At 36.2% G+C, this 26,716-nt stretch overlaps 1 protein-coding gene across 1 annotated transcript in view; it reads right to left on the bottom strand.

The window, feature by feature from the left end:
- Positions 1-26,716, bottom strand: part of LOC128993926 (E3 ubiquitin-protein ligase MYCBP2-like) — a 572,029-nt gene that overhangs the window by 13,707 nt on the left and 531,606 nt on the right. The window contains exons 39-65 of the mRNA XM_054418047.1: positions 25,278-25,454; positions 24,941-25,117; positions 24,295-24,504; positions 23,909-24,099; positions 22,819-22,957; positions 22,466-22,607; positions 21,233-21,418; positions 20,805-20,928; positions 20,337-20,521; positions 19,318-19,344; positions 16,925-17,017; positions 15,937-16,109; positions 15,138-15,358; positions 14,841-15,017; positions 14,128-14,305; positions 13,357-13,485; positions 12,831-12,975; positions 11,835-11,926; positions 11,272-11,524; positions 10,577-10,848; positions 9,322-9,493; positions 8,506-8,735; positions 8,200-8,361; positions 7,158-7,363; positions 6,797-6,902; positions 3,415-3,639; positions 189-303 (exon numbers count right to left, since the gene is read on the bottom strand). Coding sequence (XP_054274022.1) covers positions 189-303; positions 3,415-3,639; positions 6,797-6,902; positions 7,158-7,363; positions 8,200-8,361; positions 8,506-8,735; positions 9,322-9,493; positions 10,577-10,848; positions 11,272-11,524; positions 11,835-11,926; positions 12,831-12,975; positions 13,357-13,485; positions 14,128-14,305; positions 14,841-15,017; positions 15,138-15,358; positions 15,937-16,109; positions 16,925-17,017; positions 19,318-19,344; positions 20,337-20,521; positions 20,805-20,928; positions 21,233-21,418; positions 22,466-22,607; positions 22,819-22,957; positions 23,909-24,099; positions 24,295-24,504; positions 24,941-25,117; positions 25,278-25,454 — 4,507 coding nt within the window. The remainder of the gene's footprint in view (positions 1-188; positions 304-3,414; positions 3,640-6,796; positions 6,903-7,157; positions 7,364-8,199; positions 8,362-8,505; positions 8,736-9,321; positions 9,494-10,576; positions 10,849-11,271; positions 11,525-11,834; positions 11,927-12,830; positions 12,976-13,356; positions 13,486-14,127; positions 14,306-14,840; positions 15,018-15,137; positions 15,359-15,936; positions 16,110-16,924; positions 17,018-19,317; positions 19,345-20,336; positions 20,522-20,804; positions 20,929-21,232; positions 21,419-22,465; positions 22,608-22,818; positions 22,958-23,908; positions 24,100-24,294; positions 24,505-24,940; positions 25,118-25,277; positions 25,455-26,716) is intronic.

Below are 26,716 nucleotides of genomic sequence, written 5' to 3'. Positions count from 1 at the left end.
TAAGGTCTTGTCTTTGGTGCAAGAAAAACTGAATTAAATCTTTAGCATATTCACAAAATATTTTCTAGGTAAAAGGGTTTGAGATTCCTTTATATTCCTTTACCACTGGCAAAGAGACCACAAAAAGGCAAACTATAAAATACCTCTGGTTGTAAAATACACTACCATAAGCAAGAAAAAAAACTGACCAACAACTGGACAGCTAAACCATCCTGTAGCTCGACTCTCCACCTCGATTGTTCTAATCTTGTACAACTCCTCACTGTTGGGGCCGGACTGGTACGTCACACTGGACACTTTGTTCTGAAATATAACAAGAAATATATCAGTTAAATATGTAAAAATTATACATCCACAAATATATTTGGAATTTTAAATCACTTTAAATTTAAATAAATTTGCAGTTTAATTTAGTTTAATTTAAACAATTAGACACCTTTTACCTTAACATGATTTTACTCAATCCTCCATAAGGTTATCACAATATTACAATATTTGTTTGGGATTTGATCAGGAATAATGGGATCAAACCCTATCCCAGAAGAAAAAAAAGTTATGACTAATGCACAGATTTGAGCTGCATCAACTGCTATAGTCTTAACTCAATGTAATTCATTCTGATAGTTTATAATTTTTTATAAGTTTCACTGATGGCTGAAAGAAAAGAAGATCTTAGGGTTTTAACGGAGATACTAATAAATGAAACTGAGTATGTAGGGCTAAAAATAAATTATGCAAAAACCAAATTCATGATAGTAACAAGAGGAGAAGCTGGAAATAATGAAGAGTTTTTTCAAGTCAACAACCATGAATTCCAAAGAGTAAATAATTTCACCTATCTAGGCGTTCTACTATCTGACAAAAATACGGAAGACATGGAAATTCAGAATAGGATAAATTTAGCAAATAAGAGTTGGTACGCATGCAGTAAACTAATGAAATCAAAACTTTTAACGAGAAAGACAAAAATTAGAATCTACAAAACTATAGTAAGACCTGTACTTTTATATGGAGGGGAAAATTGGATCCTGAGCAAGAACTCAGAAAAGAAAATAATAACTTTTGAGAACAAAGTTTTGAGAACTATATATGGGCCAGTATGTGAATATGGAGAATCCGCCACAACCGGGAACTAAGAGAATTATTTCAAGACCCTGATATCATTGGAGAAGTTAAGAGTAGAAGATTAAGGTGGGTTGGCCACAGCGAACACATAACAAAATAGAAGCGCTACTCGGAGCGCAGGAGCGTGGCAGTCTGACTAGCCGACGAAACGGACAAAGATGGCGGCGCTAGCCTAGTCCCGGCGTCTGCAACGCGCTGGTCGTCTGCTATGCTTCGAGTCAGTGTTGTTTACATAGACTTTGTTGAAATGTAAAAATACTTTTGCATAAAAATTACTTAGGTTTTTCTGGAAGTACATTGTCGTATTAGTATATTGTTGGAAATGTCTTAAAGTAAATCGATTGTTTTTACCGTAGTAAATCGATCTTTTTATCGCGGGAGAAATTTTTGTTTACAAATATATATCTGTTTAAAAAACATCTTTGTTCACATTATAAATCTGTCATATTAGTGTTATTTTATTTCTTGTGTCACGACAAACACGATGGCATTTTGAACGACATTTTTAGCGTCTTATTAACGATGTTAGCATACGTTAAAAAAAAAAAACATCACCATAAAGACTATTGTGAGTAAAAATTTTAAAATGCATGGAACTGTTAACAATAAACCTACCAATAAGCCATAACAATTTCAGAAAGATTGGCTGAGTAGTTTGTTTACAATTAAATTTTAAACTTCAGTGTTAGTGCAGAGTTTCTTAAAAATCGGTACTTTTTAGGATCTTTCAACTATATAAATTTTTCTGGTAAACGGATTTTTTTTTAAATTGTTACCACGTAAAATGTATTTAACCCAGATTATATTTAATTTTTGTCTCAACAAAATCTGATAATTCATCTCAAGAGATATTTAGGCTCAAACTCGAGTGCACATATTTAATTCCCCGACAGTAGTCCCGGCGTGTGCAGCGCGCTAGTCGTCTGCTATGCTTGATGAGAATAGTGAAGATATAAAGTTAAATGATTTTAGTGTAAAGGAAAACAATGTAATTGAGGACTTGACGAACAAAGTACTTGGACAATGTGTAGGTGTAAATTTGTTTCCAAATAGTACACATTTCTCAGGATATGAAACAATATGGACAAAAATCATTTTTGTTTAGTACCTAATTAAAATTATTGCTAAAAAATATTCCAATGTTAGAGTTCACTACTACTGTAAAATAAGTAACGAAAGTCTTCACAAAAATAAAATCAGGCAACATCTCAATAAAACTGTAATTTTTCTGGGACAATAAATTGAGTGTAATTTTACAAATATATTTAGGAAGTTTAATTTAACTTACAGAATTATCTTTAGTTTATCTTGAATGATATTGAAAGCTAATTAATCCTTAAAAAGTTGTGCTAAACGGTTGAAAATTCTACATAGACAATATATTTGAAAATTTCTTTAATATATACAATATTACAGTACAACAGTATAAAACATTAAAACACTGCACGCTAAATGTATAGAAGACGGCCGGCGGCGCAGCGGGCGTGGCGTGGAGCAGCGGCAATGGATCCCTTTTGTACCTGATTTTTTAGAAAACCGAACATGATAAAAAATTTTGGTGAATCGTATAGTTAAATTTGGTTATTTATCCACAACTTTCCCGCTGACGAAATTTCTCTGACCAAAAAATAAAAATTTCCTCGCAATACAACTTTTTCATGTCTGAAATTGAAATATTAAACTACATAAGTATTGAACATATTTATAACTCAATTACTATCGTAACTAATAGTTTTATATTAACACCATCGTTTTCCTCAGTATCATATCTACAAGTGTGCAAAATTTCAGAATTTTTTGTCAACTATTAATGTTGTTTATGATCGTGTATTTGTCGCGGGGTTTTTAATGCGAACTGTGCTCGCGGGTCTTGGATTCAGGCTGTATGACGGACCAAGATGGCGGATTTGGCCACACTTTCAGTGCATTTGGTTAAACGCCGTGTCCTCTCTATTATTATTATTATGTGCTCGCTGGTTGGCCATATCCTAAGGAGAAAGGAGGAGAGTCTACTGAAGATAGCACTCAGAGGAAATCCGAGGGGAAGAAGACCAATAGGTAGACCGAAAGCCAGGTGGTGGGGTCAAGTACGAAAAGATTTGGAAAGGATGAGGCTTGTAGAGGAAGATGCATGGGACCGAGACTATTGGCGACAGCGTGTTGGCGAGGCCAAGTACCAGCTAGGGTACAAGTGGCCATGGCAGTAAGCAGTAAGTAAGTTTATAATTTTTATAACATTTCTTTATGGCTAACAAACAAAAACAAGACACACAGTTTCGTTACACTTACAGCCAGGTCTCGACAGTTATCGATGTGGATGGAGACCATGTGCATGCTGGAGTGTGCTGGACATGTGATTGTAAGTGTTTTGGTCTTGTTGCGATCTTCGTCTCCAGACTCCCAGAAAGTTTCGGTTGAGTTGTCCGTGAGGCTACCAACCATGGCTTGACGTGAGGACGCCTTAATCTCCACTCCTGCTGTCAAATCCTTCAACGTCTCTACAAAACTGTGGACCTGCGGAAAGAAAACACTAATTTACAACAAGTAATTGTGGAGCAATATTAAACGATAGTTAACGATAAAATCTAATATCGTACCAAAATCGTGTCTGTACAAATATTTCTCAATTCCTAATACACCTGTCTTTATATCATGATACTGATACAGTAAAACACCAACTAACTGAAAAAAGGCGAGGCTGTTTTGGATTGCTTGATTTTTCAGTTGATCAATGGTTTGAATTAAAAGGCTATTTCGGTTCAAAGAGGTCTACAAAAGTGTTTATTTTTTGCCAACTACCTGTTTAAAAGGTTTTATTTGTTTTTTATAGCCTGGAACTGAATAATAGCAGTTACGTTTGCGTCTCACACTATTGTGTGTTTTTAAGATAAATTAGTTCTATTTTTTTGTTTTAGCGTTTAAATTAGTTGTATATTTTTATGTTTGAAAAATTACTTGTTTAGTGTTTGTAGGGAAAATATTACCTAAAAAATCAGTACAGGTTACTATTTCTCACACAAAAGAAACTTGTATGGTGAAACTAGACACAAAAACAGTACGGTAACATAATTTAGTACTAGTCCTTAGCAGTGTTGGGAAGTAGCGCGCTACAAGTAGCGACGCTACAGTAGCGCGCTACTTTTTTTGTAGCGATAGCTGTAGCTACGCTACTTTTAAGATTTTGTAGCTTTAGCTGTAGCTAGCTACATTTTTAAAGTAGTTGTAGCGGAATTTTAGCTACTTTTCTCGCTACATTAACATTGTTTGAGATAGTGATTTTTATCATAACCTCAACCTTACGTGAAACAACCTCTTTCAAACTGAGATTTAAAAAAAAAATAAGGCCTACTTTCTTGGCTTCATACAGCTGGTTGCAGCCATTTCATTCCCTATTACAACGTTATGTGGACATGGAGGCCATTAAATGAGTGTTATCCACATTTTTGGCTCATTTCCTTAATTTACTACCTACTCTATGATTACTGTCAGATAAAATAAAATCACTAGATGCAGACGACGTTAAAACGTTACCGGTGACAAGAGAAGCTATTGAATGCTTGCAAGTGATTGACAGGGAAATTAGTAGTCAATTTAGTTTCTTTATTACATCGACAGTATTTCAACTTGGGTTTTAATGGAAACCAAAAACCAACACTAAACCTTAAAATAATGAGAAAGCTGGTCTATCAACCTTTGCTGTTGATATTGGTTCATCACCACAAGCCCTTCCTTGGTTAGATTACGAAGATTGTTCAAAGGTTTACTAAATTAACAGAGAGGAAATTACTTGAGATTTAAGATATGCCTAGACAACATGATAATTGTAACGAAAAAATCCCCATATAACATGAAACTTACATTGAAAAAATAGCATAGTTTGCTCCTGATAACAGCTCTTGTATAGGACTATTCCTAGGCTATGCTATGGTTTAAGAAGAATGCCAAGTTCCAAGTTCAATTATTATGAATATATCTGTTTAGTCCTTGCAAGAACAAGCCTACTATAGCCAACTTGTTACATAGCCAAGTAGGCCTACATGTTATTTTCAAATTTGTTACTTTACAAAATTTCAACATGTTTAAATTAAAAGCCGATTTCAGTATAAGTTGCTGAATACTGTTTTCTGTACCAACTAGGTTGAAGCACAATTATTTGCCCTATGCATAATAAATGCAAAATAAAGGACGATTTCTTGACATTGAAAAGTGTTATTCATAGAACAAGTAACTTATCACTATGGTTAAAAGTTATAGCAATGTCGTTTTTAACATTAAAATAAAAGAACGGCAATAAACTCCAATTTCAGTAGGCTAGGCTCTGTAACACAAAAAAATATTTTTAAATAATCGTTTTACAGTTTTATTGGTCTTAATTGTTGATATAAGACATCTATAAATGAATCTATATTTAAGAAATAAAATGAGCTTTTAAAATATAGTTTGGTTGTATGTCCTTTGAACTTAATGAAATTTACATAAGTTGCTTAAAAATAATGCAATAAATTTTTTAGGATTTTTTGAGAGGATAGCAGGTTTACCTGAATGGGAAAGAGTCCAAACTGGCACAGGAAACACAAAACATAACTTTACACTATATAAGTTCAGGCCACATGTATTTAGGGGAGCTAGACAAAGGTGGTTTGGAGGTTAGGCCTAGAGGGGCTAGGCCTAGATTAAGGCAAGCTTCCAGAAATAAAACATGTGTATTGACTTTGGCCAAATGAAAGGCATCATCCTTCATTTGAAAGGCAATCCTAAAAAATCTAGGCCCTTGTGCTCTATGCTACACCCTTAACCTCAAACTGAAACAACACTCATTTTCTCTCTTCCTTATTGTGTTCCTTTTTATCTATCCATCTTTCCTATTCCTTTTCACAATGTTTCTTGCCAAATCTTGGATTAAACAAATGAAGGATGATGCCTTTCATTTGGCCAAAGTCAATACACATGTTTTATTTCTGGAAGCTTGCCTTAATCTAGGCCTAGCCCCTCTAGGCCTAACCTCCAAACCACCTTTGTCTAGCTCCCCTAAATACATGTGGCCTGAACTTATATAGTGTAAAGTTATGTTTTGTGTTTCCTGTGCCAGTTTGGACTCTTTCCCATTCAGGTAAGCCTGCTATCCTCTCAAAAAATCCTAAAAAATCTAGGCCCTTGTGCTCTATGCTACACCCTTAAATAATGCAATAAGTTATTTAAAAATAAGTAGGTACTTAATATGATGGGACACCCAACTATTTGTTTCTGTTGTTGTAATGTTCGGTTTATAATGCCAACAAATTAAATACACTCTAGGAATAATTTGTTTTCCAAGTAATGTTAGTTAATGTGACATTTTTTGTTTAGATGTTTGTTCAATAAAAATGAAGTTGAAATTAATTTTACATTTACCTAATGTGCGTGGAATAAAAAGTAACGTCTTTGGAAAAGTAGCTAAAATTGTAGCTTTAACTACATTTCATTGTAGCTGTAGTTGTAGCTAGCTACTTTTTCGGAACTGTAGCTGTAGCTGTAGCTAAGCTACTTTTTAGGAAATGTAGCAGTAGTTGTAGCTAGCTACATTTTAAAAGTAGTTTCCCCAACACTGGTCCTTAGTCTAGTCATGTAGAAAATCTAAATATATCTCAAATGTAGATAGGGTCAAAATAGAGGATGTCTAAACTCTGTCAACCTGTGAGTAGGTAGACAGGTGACTCTCCTGCAGACTTAGACTGGTGTCATCTTGTTCTTCCTCAGACCTGGACAGGATCTTACTGATGTTGCTGAACACGTGGCTCCTGCAATGACAAACAAGTTGACAGTTAACAAACTCCATGCTCAGAAATAGCTAAAGGAAAGGAATAGGAAATTAATAGGTTGACTTTTTAAATAGAAATTTGGCATCATCAACTTAAGTAAGCGCAATACCTAGGAATATGCAAACGTTTTATACGTTTTAGAATATTTATGTTGTCTCCTAAAAACTCTTTCAACAATGTTACTACCTTTAGGTTTAAAATTTGTTACATCCAAACACCATCAAGTTTACCAACCTGTGAAGAAACATGTGGTCAGACTGAGTGAATCGTATCCCCCAACACCTGACGGCCATTTGTTGTAGTGCTGAGCCCATCGGTAGCAGCAGCATCAGGTCAGCTATAGTTTGTAGCAGAGTGTGGAATGTAGAAGCTAAAGGCTGGACACTCTCCCCAGCCAAGCTCAGGTCACTGAGAGGATGTTCACAGACTGCAGCCACGTCCTATCAGGGAAATTATAGATTAGATCAGATTTTTACAATGTCAACACGTGAAATAATCACTCACATAAGCGATGCATAATAAACCTAACCCTAGAGTTTTCCCCTTCCCCTCTTCCCAGCCAAGACGTTATGATTGAAGTTTGGATACTGAAGAAGACATCCCATTTTCACTTACCAGGACAAGCTGTAGCCAATTTAAAAATAAAATAAAATGGATGAATGAACCACTCACAGAGTTTTCTACAGTCAAAATTCTATTTTCTCCCTTAAGTTTTAATAGTTGATGTGACATAAAAGATCTAACAATGAGATGTGCCTTTAGTTTGGCTTGGATAAAATAAGAAGTTGGCATATTGAATAAAATCAGCAATTTACATCAGCGCAATCCATTGTAAGCTTCGTTTAACTATGTTCATTTCGATTTCAAAACTAGCAACAATTTAATAATGGCGATGGAATGTCTAGTTATATCTTTGTTCTATCAACAGCCAACTAGCGCGTTAGCACGTCAACTAGTAGTTAACACTCTGTCAGGTATGTGAGACTCACAAGTTCTATTCTCAATGGCTGCAAGTAGCGCTTAATCCAAATGGCAACAGGCAATGTAATGAGTAAATATTGAAGCAAACGAGTTGTGGAGTTTACCACTAGTTTTGGTCATATGACAATATGGGTAAATTTTTAAGGTTCACCAATACATCCAGACTTATGCATTACAGTATCTAGTACCAAGTTTGAAGGACTTAACCAAGTAAATTAAGTAAAAAGGCAACACACAAGTATTCTTAAAACCTCTATGAAATTTATGTATATATTCTTCAAACATATAAAGTTACCTGATCCTCCTTCTTGTCAGTTTTTGGTTCTGCAGCCTCATCCTTGGCTGCCAATGGAGGTTCAGCCTCAGGAGGTGCTGGGGTCAGAGCTGCCACAAACCACCACAACAGGTCGTGGATACAGGTCGTCTGCGTTACACTCCTCAGCAGCCAGTTGAGAGCCTGTAACCAGCTTTGTAGTTAGATATCCTACCACAACCATCATTACTAATCTGAATCTCTAAAACTATCAGCTAATCTAAAAGAAGTTTTTACCCGTAGCAAGGCTTTCATTGTACCGTAAAAACCTACTTTCCTATTTCTTACCTGCATGGCGTACACCCGACAAGTGGCTTTATGCAGAGCTCTCTTCATGGCTGCCTGGAGGCAATGCAGGTTGTGTTGCTGAAGCAGGAACTGCAGCACAGGACGTCCCATGATGTCCAAGCTCTGACCCAGCCTGTCTCCGGCCTGACCCACGATCGCAGATTGGGACAGTGACGGGACCAGCTTCTGTAGGGCGGCCGACGGGTGGCACAGTAGCGAGGACACAGGCTCTGCATGGGGAATAGGTTGTTTAAAATTTGAATTATACATTTGAGTAATGATAGAAGTACATTCAATTCTCACATTATTGCTGTAACCAGAATTTGAATGAAAATTAAGTTACTGTAATTAAATTCCGCTATACTGCCAGAGTATGCTAACATCGATTACCTACAGTTTTTGTGTCAAATAGAAACAAATTTTTAACAAAGTCAAACTGAAAGGATAACTATAGTTATAAACTAAAGCAGTTTTAGTAGCAAAAATTGAAGGTGAAAAATGAATTATGACTCAGCACACTTTGTGAGTAGTTCATTTAATTACGTTCCTTATATTTGATTATAAATTTGGCTACAGCTGGTCGTTATAGATAAAAGATCAGTAGTAAAGAGTATTTCTAAAGCTCTAACTAAGTTAGGAAAGCTCATAAGTTATTTCAAGGTGTGCAATCGCAATGTGAACTCACATTAAAGGGTTTTAGGAAATATTTATTTGAAGTTATTGAATTTGTAAATCAAGGGTTAAGGTTAGGTTGGTAATTAAAGGTTATGCTTGAATACAAGTGCAGATATTATGTTGTAATCAAAGTAGCATTACCGTTACCAACGTCACAGGTGCTGTTGTTGCGTTTACGCATCATGATAACTCGATTATCGCCTTCCTTGTGGCTCCATGGAGCTCCATTGGTTCCCATGGAGACGGAGCGATGGAACAGCCGACCCTTGCTGCTGTCACTGTCACTGTCGCTGGTCACCGTGTCTGACACCAGCTGGCAACAGGACATCAGCTGTTTATGACCTCTTCTACACGATGCTTACTTTTAATTCTAACACCCTGAGCCTCTTTATTCTGGCTAATAAAGAATTCCGAGTTCTGAAAAATTTAGTTATTTTCTCACCCCTAGTAAAACACTACTCATATCATTGAGTTTTGCTAAGGTCACTAAATTTTCTCAAGAATTTGAAATTTTGAGGACTTGTTTCTGTTACTATTTTGTTAAGGAAAATGTTCCTAACTAGTCTTATCTAAAATAGCTTAAACTCAAAATCACAAAAAAAACACACTTTAAAGTATCTTTAATCATGGCTGATTTTTAGTGCCTATGACCATTGGTTCAATACTTATTCTACAGTATCATTATATGGATTTCTTAGCCTGATGATAGCTTATTGGAGTGTCTAAGATACACTATCTTTAAAAAAAAATAGTGCATTCAAATTTGGAGGTTGCTGGTTTAATCCCTTGTTGATTTAATTTTTCCATAGTCATAGTCATAGTCAAGAATCTTTATTCATATTATACATGGTTGTACATGAATAGTGTAAAATTAATTAAAACTAATGTGTAAAACTATATGATAAAGCCATTTTAAATTCATCTAAAGAGTATAAGGACAGGTCCGTTAAATATTCCTTGAGACGTTTTTTTTTAAAGTTGGGTTTTTGTTCTGTTTTAATTTCCAAAGGAATAAATTTTAAAAATTCATGAACTGCATTGATAGTCTTTTTTTTAATAGCTCTAATTTATGTTTTCCAATTACAAAGTTATTTTTGTTACGTGTATTGCAGTTATGATTGTTTTCTTTAATTGGTGGATTGAAATTTTTGTTTTTTACAAACATAATACATTCAAGAACATACAAACCATAGATAGTAAGGATCCTAAAATGTTTAAAGGATGTTTGATCTGTGGGATTGATTCTAGATGTCAGTCATTTTGTTATCAACTAAACAGATACTATCTAAGAAGAGTTGCCATTTTATAGTAAGTAATACAAGATTTTGACTGTTAAAGCTAACAGTGTTAAGGAAACTCAACATTGCTGCAATATTATATGTGTTAAAACACTCACAGAGTAAGTGGCCGTGGGGTCGACATCTCTCCGGCCGCCTCTCCCCACAATCACCTCCTGAGGGAAGTGTCCATGGTCGTCCAGAGTCCCGGGGTGAGCTCCCAGAGCGTGCAGACACAGCAGGGGTCCAGGATGGGGGAAGGGGCTTCCGGAGTCTGGAGGACTCGGATTTAGAGTCTGCGAAGACGTTCCAGAGCTCAGTTCCAACAGAAACATCGCATTGTTCTTCATCACAATATGTGTCTCCAAACTGCACTGGCTGGATGATAGAGCTGTGAGAATAATAGAAGGTTTATAGTTTAATAAAAAAGTCAATATTCAAATACTTTTCTCTCAGATGAAATAAGTGTTAATGGAGATATACAGTGGAACCCCAATAACAAGACCTTCAACAGCAAGTCACCCTTGATAACAAGGGTCGTTTTCAAAAACCCTTGATTTTGTATTATACCCCTAATCATATGCTATTGCAAACCTCGAAGTCTCCCTTTAATGTCTTAGAGGAAACCGGTATTTATTATCACAATAAGATTTTGAACCTTGATGCCATTTTTCACTGGGGTAGACTTCCCTAACAAAAAATCAACATTAGTGAGAACAGGGTTTGGACCATTGCCGTACAAAAAAAAAAAAAAAAATACCACTGGTTTGAAAACAAACACAAAAATAATGTCAACATATACAATTTCACTCACCAGGTATTTCTGAGGCAGGCGAGCTGACTTTGGCCACAGCTGGTGCGATGATGGTTGTCTTCTTCCGGGTGGTCTTCTTGGCTGTCTGCTGTTTCTTAGCCTGCAGGTACTTGTCTCGACACGCCTCACACACAAGGTACCAGGAGCTTCCCCCCACCCCTCCGTCACCGCAGTTACCTGCCCAGCCTACGCAGAAGTTACCTCGAGAGTTGTAGCCCTTACCTCCTGCGTGCGCTCCGCAGCCAGGGTGGGCCTTTGGAGGTAAATATGAGATTTAAGTAAGGTAAAATTAGGCAAAATTATCAGATCCTTAGAAAATCATTCACAAAGTAACAAGAAGGCCAAGGATGAGATGGATTGATGAAGTTACAAAGGACCTAAGGAGTAAGGGAGCAGATCTGGGAGAGAAGCTGGCAGAGGGCAGAAGATCCGGGGGGAACATGGTTGGCGAGGACAAAGACCACCTTGGTTTCCAATGGCCACAGGAGTAAAGTACCTAAAAAGTTTACTTGACACCCTATTTATGTTGTTTACAATATTATTATTTCAAATGGTTTGTTTACCTGTCTCATGTGATAAGTGATGGGCTGGGGGTAGATGCCTCCACACAGTTCACACGGAGCTTTGTGTATGGTGCTGCCTCTATCTGATGAACCTGGTCAAAATTGAACTTGTTATTATTGGTCACAGAACAACCTTAAACCAAATTGTTTTTTTGTGATGGAGGACATCACTTTATTTAATGGATTATAGCGAACATTGATCTTGATTAGTAAAAAACAAGCTTTCACAAGTCGGATGATTCTGATCCTGCCCTTAGGTGAGAAAGAACCAAAAGCATAACAAAGATTAAAACATAAACCCAGTTAAAATGAAAAAATCACAAAGAACTGTTTGTTAGTCAAAAGAAAAAAATTCCTTAAAGAAAACAACAATAAGTACAAATAAAGGGTTTGGTCCTAATATTTTGTGATGGAATCCATATCACAAAATGATGTGAAAACTTGTTGTTTACTAATAATTATGATGAAAAACTGTACAATAATGTCTCAACTAACATAAATTTACTAACGCAAAAAAAGTAAACCTCAAAGAGCTTTTATTCAACTTTTGATTTAGGTATTAAATATTTGTATTACAAACCAAATTTAACAAACATTATTTTTAAGGAACATAACAAAACATTTTTTTTGGGGGGGGGGGCTTCCTCTTTATTATAAACTAAATGACATAATTGAACCGCTGGTTGATGATTTATCGATAATATTTCTGGACAAAATTTTTATTTTGTGATGGAGGACAACAAGTTATCTAATTTTGTTTAATCCATATGTCATTTTTATACAAATTGAATTTAAATAAATTAACTGAGCTCAACATTAGGGGTTTTAACAGAAAAAAAGCAGTAGCCTAAATTATTTTATCTATTTCCTACTGGTACTTAGCTTTTACTAAACTCAGCCTTAAGCTAAACACGTTTGGTGTGTCAGCTTCATAGTAAATTAATTTCAATCAAATCTGAACAATTTCCAAAGACACTAAACAAAAGAGATCCTCACCAGCAATGTCTGCAGACCCAGCAGGTTTCCATTCCTTCTTCTTGCGAGATTTCAGTTTCGTCTCTCCTCCCCCTGTGACACTCTTCAACATCGACGTGCTCATTGGCTGGGATGGGCTCGGCAGGCAAGCATTTGAGGCAAACGCCTGAATTACAGATTGACATATCATACAAAGTTGTACAAAACAGTACTTGAAAAGTGTGTTAATTCAAGTTATACAAACAAAACATGCAGACTAGATGTTGACTATGGATAACGTAAGCATTGATAGCCCCTAAAATTCAATAATCCAAATCTGACAGTTAAATTGATGAGTTTTTGACCTATATGAGATATCTGTACAATACTACTACATTTTAATTTGTTTTGTGACAAGAATTGCACGCCTAATCAGTAGCAGTGTCCAGTTTGATTCCTAGTGATATTACTTGACTTTATTATTATTTTTGGTAATTCAACACTCTCACAGATTTGCAAAATTCAGATTTTTGAGAGTCATCTGTAATTTATTTATATGTTGGTATACCTGTAAGCAGCTGGTGGTGAGTTCTTCCCACAGAAATACCAAACAACGCAGTGCAGGTGGTAACACTGTGACAGTTTGGAGCTCGGCCTCTTTTGGCTCCTTCTTGATAGCCTCTTCTATTATGGAAGCCTAGAAAGGAAATCTTCCTAAGTAACAAAATATTCAAATATTGCAAAGCTGAATTTAAGTTGGTGGATCAAAATCAGGTCATTCAGTTGGTCAACTATCTTGACTATTGTGGACCTTCTAGAACTGAACCAGGCGATTACATTGGACTGAAATTTACTTTTTACGAACAAGTAATTAAAACAAGGGAAGCCTAAAGCAAGGGAAAATAATATAGTCCAGATTTCTTGGGCAACTCATAACAAATATTTACATAAATTTCATATACCCCATACTGAAGTAAATTTCAACCCTGGTGGTGAACTACAGAACTCTGTAGCTTCATGGTTACACAGTGGGGACACACAATTGACAACCGGAGTGCCTGCCAAGTGCCTTACAGCCAGTTAGCACATAGTTTATGAATAAAAACAAGTCATGTATTTTTATGTTAAATTGAGGTATTTCAATGTTATGGTGTTGTAAATGTAATACCTATACATGAGAAATAACAGGAAAATGTTTTACAATATGTCACAGAACTTTTACTCAGCACTCTTCCAATCCACAAGATTTTGAGATTGTGGGATTATACTGTTATTTTGAGTTCTTGGTGTAATTTGATCAAAGGGTCTGCAAAAACACTCTAGAAGGTACATTTCTGACCTGAGGCACCTCCTCCTGTATGATGCGAGGGGATGCAGAACTCTTCTTGCTGCGGTGTCTGTTAGCATTGGCATTGGCTGCTGACCTAGCCAATGTCTCAAGGGTGGAGGGTTTGATGTGGAGGTAGCTGCCAGCTGTGCTCACCTCTACAGAATGACGCTGAACTGTCGGCTTGTTTCTGGTACAAGTTTACAGGATTAGCGGAAGCCGTCAATTAAACTAAACATGTAAGTATTTCTTACTACAGTTCAAACACATTGCGAGATTTTAGTTCCTTTGTAAGGTTTACTACTAGTAAAGAGCTTATAGAACGGCAAATGAAAGAAGAAAGGATAGGTTAGCCATACTCTGTTAAAAGAGCAGGTCACCATAGAAAGCCTCAGTGGAATTGGAACCCTCAGGCACAAAAAAGGAGAGGAAGGAAAAGCAAATCTTATGAAGGACTTTATACAAGTAGATAAGGGAAGAGAAATTAGTTGGAGAGAATGGATTTGAGCTAGAAACAGAGTTTTACGGCAGTGTTCTGTTTTGTCAAGTCCCTATGCTTCATTAAGGAGCCACAGGGATTATGTCAAGTTGGTTGTTTGCTATGCTCTTCTTTTAAACAATCTTCTTGCATAATCCATTTTTGTTTTATTTTAACATTGTTTTTAACAATATTCTTTCTCTTTAACCACTTCTGACTTATTCACCATCAATAACATCAACCTCACCTGTCAGAATGGCGGGTGACCACCATAGCTCCTTGCTTGGGCAGTGTCGGATGAAACTTGAGGAATGAAGCACAAGCCATTGCGTCGTGCACGATGCCTTCGTGCCACAGGAACGCAGCAAACGTTGCACGTAGACTTTCTGCCACAGATGGGCTCATGGCCTCTTTTACTGGCTCTCTGCAAATAGTGAAGTGTCAATTGAATGTTGTGATGAAAAACTGTTGTAGTAAATAGGCAATTAAAAGTAGACACAGACACCAAATACTTTTGTTGTTAACAATTCTATTGTTAACCCACCTGGTCTCTCGCTGTGAGGGCCGTGCAGTAGGGGGAGGTGCTGGGGAGGGGGACATCGCCCTCTTGGCACTACGTCCTTGTCGCTCCTTGCGGCCGGGTTTGGGCGACAGCCTCGCTTCGTCACGCGAACCACCTGCGCCGATGACGAAGTGACCTTTCACTGCTTCTGGGGAAGTCTGTGTGCCTGCTACAGCCATCGATTTGGAGCTCGAGTCACTTTCCTGAAGGTAAAAGTTTATTTAGTGATAGGATGTTCAACAAAATCATTCAAATCACTGTTTTTTGTTGTGGAGGGTGAGCAACGGAACAATAATGCTGGATATATCATAAAAAAATAAGTAAATTGCAAAAATACAGACAGTCACTGATGTTTTATTAATTTAATTTATTTGCATGCATATATTTTAAATTGATTTTATCTGTATCCATAACCAAACCTTTTTGGATGTGTTACAAGTAACACTGATATAAATAAAATACTGCATTATAAAGATGTAAATACTACTTAAGGAGCGAACGATATGTTTAATTTTGTCTGCTCTATTAGTCCACAATAGTTTCCCCTAATTCTAAAAACATAATCAAAAGAGTCTCCCATGCTGGGTGTCTACCCTTAAAGAGACAAGGAAATTTCATAAACATTTAATTGAATGCTGAAATAGTCTTCTTTAAAGTTGCACAAGGCGGTCACATAATTGTTCTAATTAATTCAGTAAGAGCCCAGCCAAATAGTTTCCTAACTTAATCTGACAATAATTATTCTCTCCATCACCTGAGTTTTACCTCCATCAAACATTACCTGAGTTTTTCGCTGCACGTCGGCCATGTTGACACTCTTGCCGCTGTGTAGCGATGTCGCGCTGCCGCTCGGACTGGGAGTGAGGTCTCGGGTGAGGCTGCTCACCAGCGCACTCGTGTCACTCTGAGTCGATCCTCGTCTGTGAGACGTGCTGTCGTGCATCCCACCTGACACTGTGACATAATAGTTTTTAAAACATCATAGTTTAAGTTCCTCCCAAATCCATCAGTTATTTGATCGTATATGCAATTCTTCGGGGGAAACTAAGTCTGTTTTTCACCCATTTTTTTATCTGTTGTTTGACCCATCTTGGTCTGTTGTTTGATCTCATCTGGCCTGTTAATTTATTTCAATATTGCCTTTTTTCATCCAATTAAATTTCCCCTGTTACTTCATTCCTCTTGATCTGTTGTTTCATATATCTAGGTATGTTGATCCATGCATCTTGCTTTGTTGTTTCTTCCATCTTGATCTATCATTTCGTCCAACTTGGGTGATATTAGACAAAATCAACAATAACGAGACCAAGTTAGCCACACTTGCAGTTTATTATCTTAGCTTAGGTGATTCATATAACAAAAAAATATGATAACTTTAAATATTATTATTGTAGCTATATTTACAACAGGATGCATAACCAATAATTTTTAATAATACACACAAAAAACAGCATTAATACAACAATTAAATAATTAATAAAAAAGGTAAAAAAACAAAAGCTTATAAAAATGAAGGAAACCATACAAATCATTGAGTAGAAATTTAATTGCATACAAAAAATCAATAAATACAAACAATACATCAAATGATTAAAATTCTATCCACTTTTAATACAAAATCAAGCCAGAAAAAAGATACTTAGAAATAAAATATAACAATAAGTTTACGCAGCTAGTTCCTATCAAAACAAAAAAATCAACAAAAGCCATGGAAAAATAACAACAACAAAACAGCTAGAATGGGAAAGCACGCAAACACCTTGGCGTACCTAGAGGTGAAATTCCAATACTCCTGGGAGATCCAGGTGCTTGAGGACTACTGCTGCAGCTGTCTAGGAACACCCCACCTAGGGGACGTCCTCCTGAGACAAGGGTCAGACTCAACAAGGGGTTGAAAAGCTTATATTAGAATATAAACCAAGGGAGTTTTGTTTTTAAATTATTTTAAAAGATCTATGCACTCTTAAAAATTGGGAGTGGGATGGTGGCGCCTTCCTGTAATCCAGCTACTAGGTGGTCACGAATTGTGGATATTTAGGCATGCACTATATATGCAATACTCCCTGGTGTGGATTAATGTCCGCACTAGCGAGTACTAAGACTATCCGCAGTACTATCCTGATCATTAGACCAATGGTGTAGATTAAGGTCCGCACTAGTGGGTGCTACGACTATCCGCAGTACTATCCTGATCATTAGACCAATTCGTTAAAACCAAGGCAAAAATTTTGTTTGGATTCCACTATAGGTACCTTAGTTGCCATTAACTGTATGGACTATTAATTAACAGCTGTGTCTAAGGAATATGTTGGCCTTATTCATTAACAAGATTACAAGATCGCGCCACTCATCCTACACTCATCTCCATTCATACTTGGCTTAAAATATCTATTTTGTATGGTCGCCATTTCACTAAAGTGTTAAAAGTAGACCTATTTCAGTCATATCTCAATTTTAGAAATATTTAGAAAAACTGTTCATCACTTGTCATAGTTTGCAAGAGACTCTTGCGAAATTGCAGCTTAGTTTCACCCGCGTGGGTTAACCGCTGTGCGGTGCCGTTAGATGGCGATAATAGGAACAAAACAACTACAGACCTATTTCAGTCATATCGTAATTTCAGAAACTCATCTCCATTCATACTTGGCTTTAAATACCTACTTCGTATGGTCGCCATTTCAATGAAAAGTATTTAAGTATTGAAGTATTTAAGATATTGATATTGTGTGATTTTTTTATCCTAACCCCTAATCAAAATACCGATATTGCACACATGATTATAGATTATAGATTATAGAGATGGTGGCTGGTGTGGAAATTTCTCGTACACACTCTCTTCATACTCTTGTCTAGGTGATTATGGGTTAAAAATTAGTAATCTTCAATCTATTAGGCCGCTATCGAAGGGAGAGGTTTGTACCCTACCGGATCACAAATTCTTTATTATTTTTTTAAAATTAACCTACATTGCCAACTAGCTACTAGCAACTATATCTGTCTGCTATCTGTCTTTCATAGAAAAGCTCTTCAATGTGGTCGTCAACTAATTCATCTATAGTCAAAGAAATTATATTTGTGCTCCTCCTCCTAAAAGTTGGGTGTTCACGATACCAGTTGTGTTTCTGGAATAAAACTAGGGTTGCTGAGTGGTTATAATGCCGGTCTAACAGACAGAAGATCATCAGCTGAACAGTCAGAAGCTTTTTTACTGTTCGAAACTGAGTTCAGCTGTCGGAAGACAGCTTTTTACTTACAACCAATTTATTGACCAATTTATTAGTACAATCCCAACATGGAAATGATTGGGATTGTAATAATAAATTAGTCCTGATAAAAAAAATTGCTAATCAGTAACAGATCACATTCCATTTTACACTCACCTTGTATGCATATTATATTAATCCTAAAAATACACAAAAGCCGCACAGCTTCTTAAAAGTAATTATAATAAAGAGAAAGATTTTAGGGAAATGGGGAGTTTCATGTAAAATATTTCAAGTAAAATAAACATGCAAAATATATAAAACCCCAATGCAATTGTAACTAATTGAAAGCAAAAGTATATTTTTTCCTGAAGATGTTTTACAGCACAACATAATTGATAACAAGTCTTATTTTGGTTCAGAAGTTCAAACTAGAGTATGCCACATTCATTGAAAAATAATTGTGTTTAGCTGGCTACCTGTATACATTTAAATCCTTCTTTTACAATTTTTGGGAGTAAAATAGCTTCCCAAAACTATTGCTAGTTTTTGCTTTGGAAGTCAAAAAGACCTGATGGCAACAGACAACGTTGTTGAGAAAAATACTACAAAAAATAGCTACGGGCATCCAACATCAGGCATTCAAATTAGATGATTTTGAGTGGGATGGAAACCATCTATAAGATATTTATTTACTGTTTATAGACATTCACTGGTGTATTTCAGAAATGATGACATGCAATGTCAAACTAGTATCCCAAAACTGGGTGATTTATGGGATTTCTAAATATAATGGGAAAAATTGAAAAATACAAACCAAAATTCATTCAAGGGCACACAAAACTATAGAGAGGTCAAGTTAAAAAGCAGATGAAGAAAGTTTTTACCTAAAAACTAATGGCAATTTAGAAGTTTTACAAGGGATTTTACAGGGATTACAAGCAAAGGGGCATTTTTACCTTGGGTCCTATGCTTGCCGGGTAAAGCTAAGAAAATGTTATTTTTTAATAAAATAATACACAGCAAGATTCTAGAGATAACTTTCTTCTGAAGTTAGATTCTGTAAATTAACTTAAAAAATGAATTTTGTAAAATATAAACATGCAATACCTTATTGTTTGTTCATGAGATATAGAATACGTCACTATTTGCTAAATAACTTACATCACACAATAAAACTTGCTTGTAACATCTTGGATTTCTAAAAATGTTAAACCATTCATAAACGTTATGGTTTGGTTAACTGACCAAAAAGAAATCCTAGTCACAATCTGTTTACGTTTTGTCATAAAATGATTATTAGATAAAATTACGCCACAAAAACATATTTAGCCTGAAACAAATTTTCATCAATTCGGTCATTTAATATATTTTTAAAAATTATTATAATGATTGAAATATGAATTAATTGTGAGGCAGATTGCAGACATCAATCATAGTGAAAAATATACATTTTTACATTGAACTGAAATTGTTGATTAATGAGGTTAGCACTGCAGTCATTTTAAAGATCACCATTATTGGGTTATTTTTATTTAGTACATTAAACTGTCCATAATCCAATTAAAAACTTCATTTGTATTATGTCAATGAATTTACGTGAAATTTGCAAACAGTATGTGTTACAATGTTACACGAAACAAATAACATTTATAGCACGTGCATTGCTTACTATCTTGCGACTGATCAAAAAGGCCGTATTGCTAATTTGCGATTGTAATTTAGTGCCACTAACAGATACGAGTATATTTAATTCTAGTTTCATATTTCATGTTTGACGGATCCATTTTCTTACTAATTATTTTTTAAGATAATCCTGTGTGTTGAATATGATGGGACTTTTTAAAGCCTTCTCAACAAAACCTTCATATAATTGTTGTGCATTACATTTAGGATGACTGTACATACTTTGTGAAACACAAATAATTTGTTAGGTTATGTTGGGTTCAGATAGGTTAGGTTAGGTAATGTAACTCACCAGGTATGGGTACTGGACTAGAACTACGACTGTCGGAGTGACGCGATACCAGCGGAGATGAACTACGAGACAAGCGACGTGGTGTGTCAGGAGGCGTGGAACCGTTGCCGTTGGCTCGGCTTTCTCCAATAGCCTTGACTAGCTCTTTGACAGAGACACCAACTAGCTCTGGTGGCATGTCTTTGCTGAAACATCATATTGTTTGTGATAAAATCATGAATGCCAGAATGAAAGATTATGAAAAAGTTGTGTTAACCATCACGATGAATGTATCTAAATAAATTCTGTAGTAGACATGACATATAATTTAGGTCTGTTGATTATCTGTAGACTATTGAGATATCTACATATCCTAATTAAATCCTGATGAAAAATAAAATCAAATAGAACTTTTTTGATGATGGTAAAGGTAAATCTACTTTTACTTTTATTAATCCTGTTGATTAACGGGGATTAAGAAATATTTACCTTGCTGAAGAAACTTTTGGTATTGGAGGTTTTGGCTCATCGCCAGACTTGAACCACTTCAAGCTCGATGATAACTTGAATGGATCTTTAGATGGAGGTTTAACATCATCTTTTTGGGCTGATGCTGTAAAATAAAAGTAGTAACATACATTTTTGATTATATTTTATGTATAACCAGTTGACTAAAAAAGACACTTAGTTACCTTCCCTGTAGCGGCAAACATAGGTAAGGGTTATCCTAATGTTATTTATATAGGGAAAAAATCTGAGATGTTAAAGGAAAGATTTAAGCCAAAATCCAATTTTCTATCCCTCTAAATTTTAAAACCCTTAAAATTCCTTTACACTAAATAATTTAATTTATAAAAAATTAACTTTTGAGTCAAATATAGGTCAATGAAAAAAGTTACATTCAGTAGGGTACACACCTGGTAAGGAGGAACCAAACACGAAGGGGTTTGTGGTTGTAGGAACAGCGGGGGGAGTGGAGAAAGCGGGGAACAGCACAGCGGGGCTCTCAGGGCCGGCGAAGTCAAAGCCTCGCTGTGTAGACCGAGGCAGTGAGGGACTGAATACATCCACAGCTCCCCGACCACTTGGACCTGCCTCAGGTTCTATCGAGACACATGATGATATGATTAAAAACTAAAAAAGAACTTGGATTTGAAAGTGAAGTTTGATTTGTGTACATTACACATTCACCCAAGCAATAATGAATAAGGACAAAATTATTGGTTTGAATGTAATGATCCCTTTGAAAATTTATTAACTTTAACTTGTCTTTCTCTAGTAATCCAGATAATTCATTAAGAGGATGATGAAGAAACGTGGTGTATGTTCAGAGTATTGAAAGTTGCAGCCAAGTATGATTAAAAATCTAATGTTTATTTTAAAGGTTGAAATTTATTTTCCATTCAACCCACAAAAGATACTAGAGAACTAGGGATTAATAAAACCCTAGAGCAAAAATCATGCCTAGGTACTAAGGATCATTCAAATTCTTTAGCAGAATGAATCCAGTTTTACTGGTGATCATTAGGTCTCTTGAGCATAAACCCACAGACTTATTAATCAAACCCTTGATACAAAAATCAATGACAGGTACTAGGGTTATCCACAGCCATGAAACAAGGTGAAACCTCGGGAAATCGATATTTCACAAATCCCGCTGCAAAAATCCAGTTCCAAGTACTAGAGAGTAGTCAACCCTGAGAGAAAAAATTAACCCCATAGTACTTAAGATTGATAAAGCCTTTGAACTAAGATGCAACAAACCTTAAATGGACCTTCCTATGCCCCCCTCTCAGGTACCAAGAACTATTTAAACCCTTGAACATTTTCCACCAGTCCTAGGGATCAATCGAACAAAATATCACACTAATAGCAGACCACATAAATGTTTCCAAACCCACCTAGCTCTTCCCCGTTCCATTTCCGTTTCTCTATCTACAATTCCTCCTCTTTGTTAGAATATTTACAATGTTTTTGTGAAGATGTCTGCTCATTCACATCATGTGATGAATTTAACAACTAGAACTAAATAATGCATTTGGATCCCACACTTTATATTAACAAAAGTTTTCAGCCTGCATGGAATATTGAAATTTGACCACTACAGTTTAATGTTTAAAACCAATCCCTGACACATTTAGTAAATTTACCCTTGTCTTGTCCGTCGGGTCGAAGGTATACAAACTGGTTCTTGTCAGTAGCCAAAGACCAAGCTTCTTCCTCCAGGTTGAAGCAGCAATTGCTGATAGTCTCCTTGTCCAACTGGACCCATAGTCCTTCCTTGTTGCTCATCTGCAAAATGTGCAAAGCCGTAAATAATCAATTTGCGCTTAAAAAGTTGAAAAGTAATGTTTTTGATAACAAATTGAATCAAACTATATTTTAATTATCTTGGGAGAACTAGGTAATTCTGTTCAAGCCATCACGATTACAAATATTTAAATCTGCACACTCAAAGAATGAAACCAACATGGTTGTGTGATGAGCGACCTAGTAAACTAACCTGGTTGATGACAGTGATGTGGTTTCCAAAGTGAAGCATGCCAATGGGAGGAGCAGTGAGGCTAGGACTACTACGCACATTGTGACCCGAGGCCCCACATTTGACCACTCTATAACTAGTAGCCACCGGCACTTTCCTCCTGAAAAAATAATTTTTTAAAATTTTTTAAATGTTATGAATAACTTAGGGAAAAAATTTGTTAAATTCCTTTATTTGTTAAATTTCTTGGCCCAAAAACTCCTTAGTACCTTCCGCTAAAGTTAAGCATCTTTTAATCAGAACAATGGGGGCACGATAAATTTATATGGATAAATATCTTTCTACATAATATATAGTTGGTATTTAAGAGTCCTTGCTCTTATGGTGGGCAAATCCAAGATGGCCGTTAGCTACCATAGACTCCCTTGGAGAACAATTCAAAACTACAAAGAACATTTCTAATCTCAAAGTTTGGTGTTTGAAAAATATTTTTGGACGATAAATTACTCTTCAGCAGCTGTTTTAAATAATCCAAAATGGACGCTAGCCTCCAAGAACTCTTAAAGGTTAATCCTGGGAGAAGGTATTCTATATGTATTTTTGAACATATCACCCTTTGAAGTCCAGATTATGAATGTGAATCAGATTTTCAATACAACTCCTATATTGGAAGGTCATTGACCTGTCTGTGCATATGGATTGAAAAACAAAATATCTGGCACAAAAGATCAGCTCTGGTCAGGTGTAGGGAACTTTGCCCCCTGACATCCTCCCCCAGGCCTTCATCAGGAGTGCCTCATTAGATGAGTCACTCGTCTTTGGATATACAGTCAGTTAACTAAACCAAAAGATTGAGAAGCAACCACTGCCAAGAAACGAGGAAAATTTTGAAATAAGCATGGTAAATATAGTTGTGACAAAAGTAATAAACCTCATAAAATTTTGATAGTGGCCACTTAATTCTTTTTTAGTAGTTAACGATGGACGTACTTGCCGTTGGCTCTACCCAGGCACATCCGGACAACTTCATACTGCCCCTTTTATCATAAATAGTTAAAGGACATTGACATTACACAGTGACACATCAAATCTAAACATCAGATCTACTCACGGCGCCTCTTGCTGAGGAGTCCTGCTGCTGACTTGACTCAGCACACTCTTGGGTTCCTGCAGAGGCAATAGTAGAGTCTTGCCAAGGTGCTGATTATACTGCAGACACCAAGCCTCCGGGTGACCACTCTGACAATACTGCTTGATAGTGTCCTGCGTGAGACGCAGCCAGACACCATCGTCATTGTGTATCTGCGGATAACCTGAATGTCAAATACACTGGGGAGACCCATCAGCTTGAGTTTGTCAAGCGCTTTTAGTAGACTCAAGATGGTCAAAAGAGTAGACTAGGGATACACTAAAAGAGATATAAAACGTTTAAATGAAAGTTTAGCAAGAATGATCAAGTTTATGAGAATTTAACATAGTAAATTTAAATTACGTTACCTCATCAATGAAAGCAATAGTGCCATTGACATGCACCACTCCTATCTGCTCGCTTTGCAGGGAAGGGTGAGCACGCACACGCAGGCCTGCACTGTTGCGCGCCACAAACTTGCGCAATCTGCTTGGCTGATGTGTTGCCTTGCGCGGCGTGTGGCTCTGTGTAGGGGGAGTGATGCCCTGCGGAGGATCCTTCACTTCCACCTTCTGCGTCTGGAAAATATTTCAATAGGATAGTGAAAAACACTATGAAATCAAACCCTATTAAATTCCAGTTGATAGAAAGTAAGATCCCAAATAATGTCTACGTGTTGTACAGTATACTCCCTTGTGTTTTTGCCAGTTCAACAACCAGTCGTCTCCCAAAGTCCACATTTATTAATGGAAGGGAAGCTTGCCGGTCAAGTACTGTCATAGTCTTCAGAATATTTTCAAAATCTTTTTTATATCATATATTTCTGGTGTTGCTATTGGCTAAGGTACTGGCCAATGTCTCAGATGGATTACTGCACCACATTCCACACCAGTAGTGCCACTAGTGCTGCCAGTTCAACAAAGACCAAGATTCGTCAGTGAAACCAACAATTATTTAGTAATTAGATAAAAAGTAAGAACACAAGTTTTAATAAAACTGCAAAACTATCAGCACCTCTTCCATATTGTAGCTGTCGATAGTAGCGTTGACACAGTACCAGCCAACAGACCCTGGTGTCCAGGTAGCGCTGTAGGTTCCGTCTCCATTGGGCCGCACCAACATGTTCTCGCTAGAGCGCTTGACGGCTGGAGAAGTGTAACGGAGCTCCTCAAACGAGTAGTTCTCGTAAACCTAGCAAAGTGAGAGTACATATATGATAACTTAAATGAAGTAGGGTGTGTCTGTGTGCTGATGAGTTTGATTGAGCAACTTAAAAATGGATATGTAATAGTTGAGCTTGCATGTTAACAAAACTCCAAAGTGTAAATTTACACATACTGTATGTCCTTACTTTCATCATAGTGATTGCGTTGTAGCACATCTGATCTCGCACAGTGGCCTCATAAGGCGTGTCTAGACATGGTTGAGCATGTCCACCAAACGTCAACTCATCTGGCTGACTAACACGTCGCATCTTGCGTCCATCTCCTGCCTCCTTTTTGTCTATTGGAACCGCTTTTACTTCAATCTGAAAACAGATTTGTTTTTGTTAAGTGTCAAATTTTATTTGTTTGAAGGTGCATCCAGCTTCCTTGATCATTGGGCTTTTATTTTAATAAATGGTCCTAGGTAAAGGAAACAGCTCATCTTAGTAAGTTTGCATTACAGCTTAGACAGTAAAGCTGTAATTTTATTCATCCAACACATTGCGGTGTTTAAGAATAATTTTAGAGTATTGTTTCAGAGGCTTCCAGGGTTGTGAGATTTGATAATTTGCGAAAATTTAACATGGAAATGGTTTTAATTCACAGTAGCATAGTTTAAAGAGGTAGTTTATGAATAATTAAAGGAAGAAATAGCGTGTTTTTTTTGTCTTTTAAAACATTGTATTATTTGATAAATATATTCTAGATGGAGTTTCTTAACTGATAATTCTTTAAAGTTTAGAAACTCTAGTTTTACTTAGTCTATTCATAGACAAAATCAATTATAATGTTTATTTCCAACTTTACTGTAATGTATCTGTATTTACAAATACAATTCAAACAATCAAGTGCTCCTTATCAATTTTGATTCAATCTCGCAGTAAAACAATTCCAGTGCAGTAAAACAATTCCAGTGCGTTAGTAAAACCACACGGTTCCACCAACGGTCAGTAACAGGGTTGGATTCCATTGTATACAAATGAGTTCTGATTCATCTGTATGCATATGGGCTGCTGCAGTCTAAATAACAGCCTGGTTTGATTCCATTAACTGTCAAAAATCCTTTAAGGACAGGAAAAAATGAATAAACCTTACTGCTGTCACAATAAAGGACAAATCTATATTGATTTCTCTCGTTACAATTCAAAACAATTATTTATAGTTAAAAAAGTTCTGAAACACTTCAATTTTAAACATGGAGGTTTAAAGGATTAGAAGCAGTTGATGGGTTAAGCAAAAAAGCCATCTTGGCTATGAATTGGCCATGGGAGTAATTGAGAAAGAGTAAATAGAAAAGTAGTGATACGTTTATTAATTTCATGGGTATATCATTGATTAAGGATAATATGTTAATTTCAATAAACAATAAAAAACTAGAAGTTAAAACAGTCAAGGACTATTTGGGTGATTCAATATGGATTTCATGTTTCTAAGCACATTGCTACCTTACAAGTAATAGCTTTGACTACCCATGGAGAGTAATAGATATGCTAGTCCCATGTTAAATTAAAAGCCAGTTAAGGTAAAAATGATCATAAATTGAACCATTGTCAGAGTGTGCTGATGTGAATCACTGATTCCCATT

Source organism: Macrosteles quadrilineatus, unplaced genomic scaffold, assembly GCF_028750875.1.
Source record: "Macrosteles quadrilineatus isolate MER2022 unplaced genomic scaffold, UCM_ALF_1.0 Scaffold_5__1_contigs__length_97177068, whole genome shotgun sequence".
NCBI lineage: Eukaryota > Metazoa > Arthropoda > Insecta > Hemiptera > Cicadellidae > Macrosteles > Macrosteles quadrilineatus.
The sequence above is the reverse complement of the archived record's forward strand: the minus strand, read 5'-3'. Positions and strand labels throughout refer to the sequence as shown.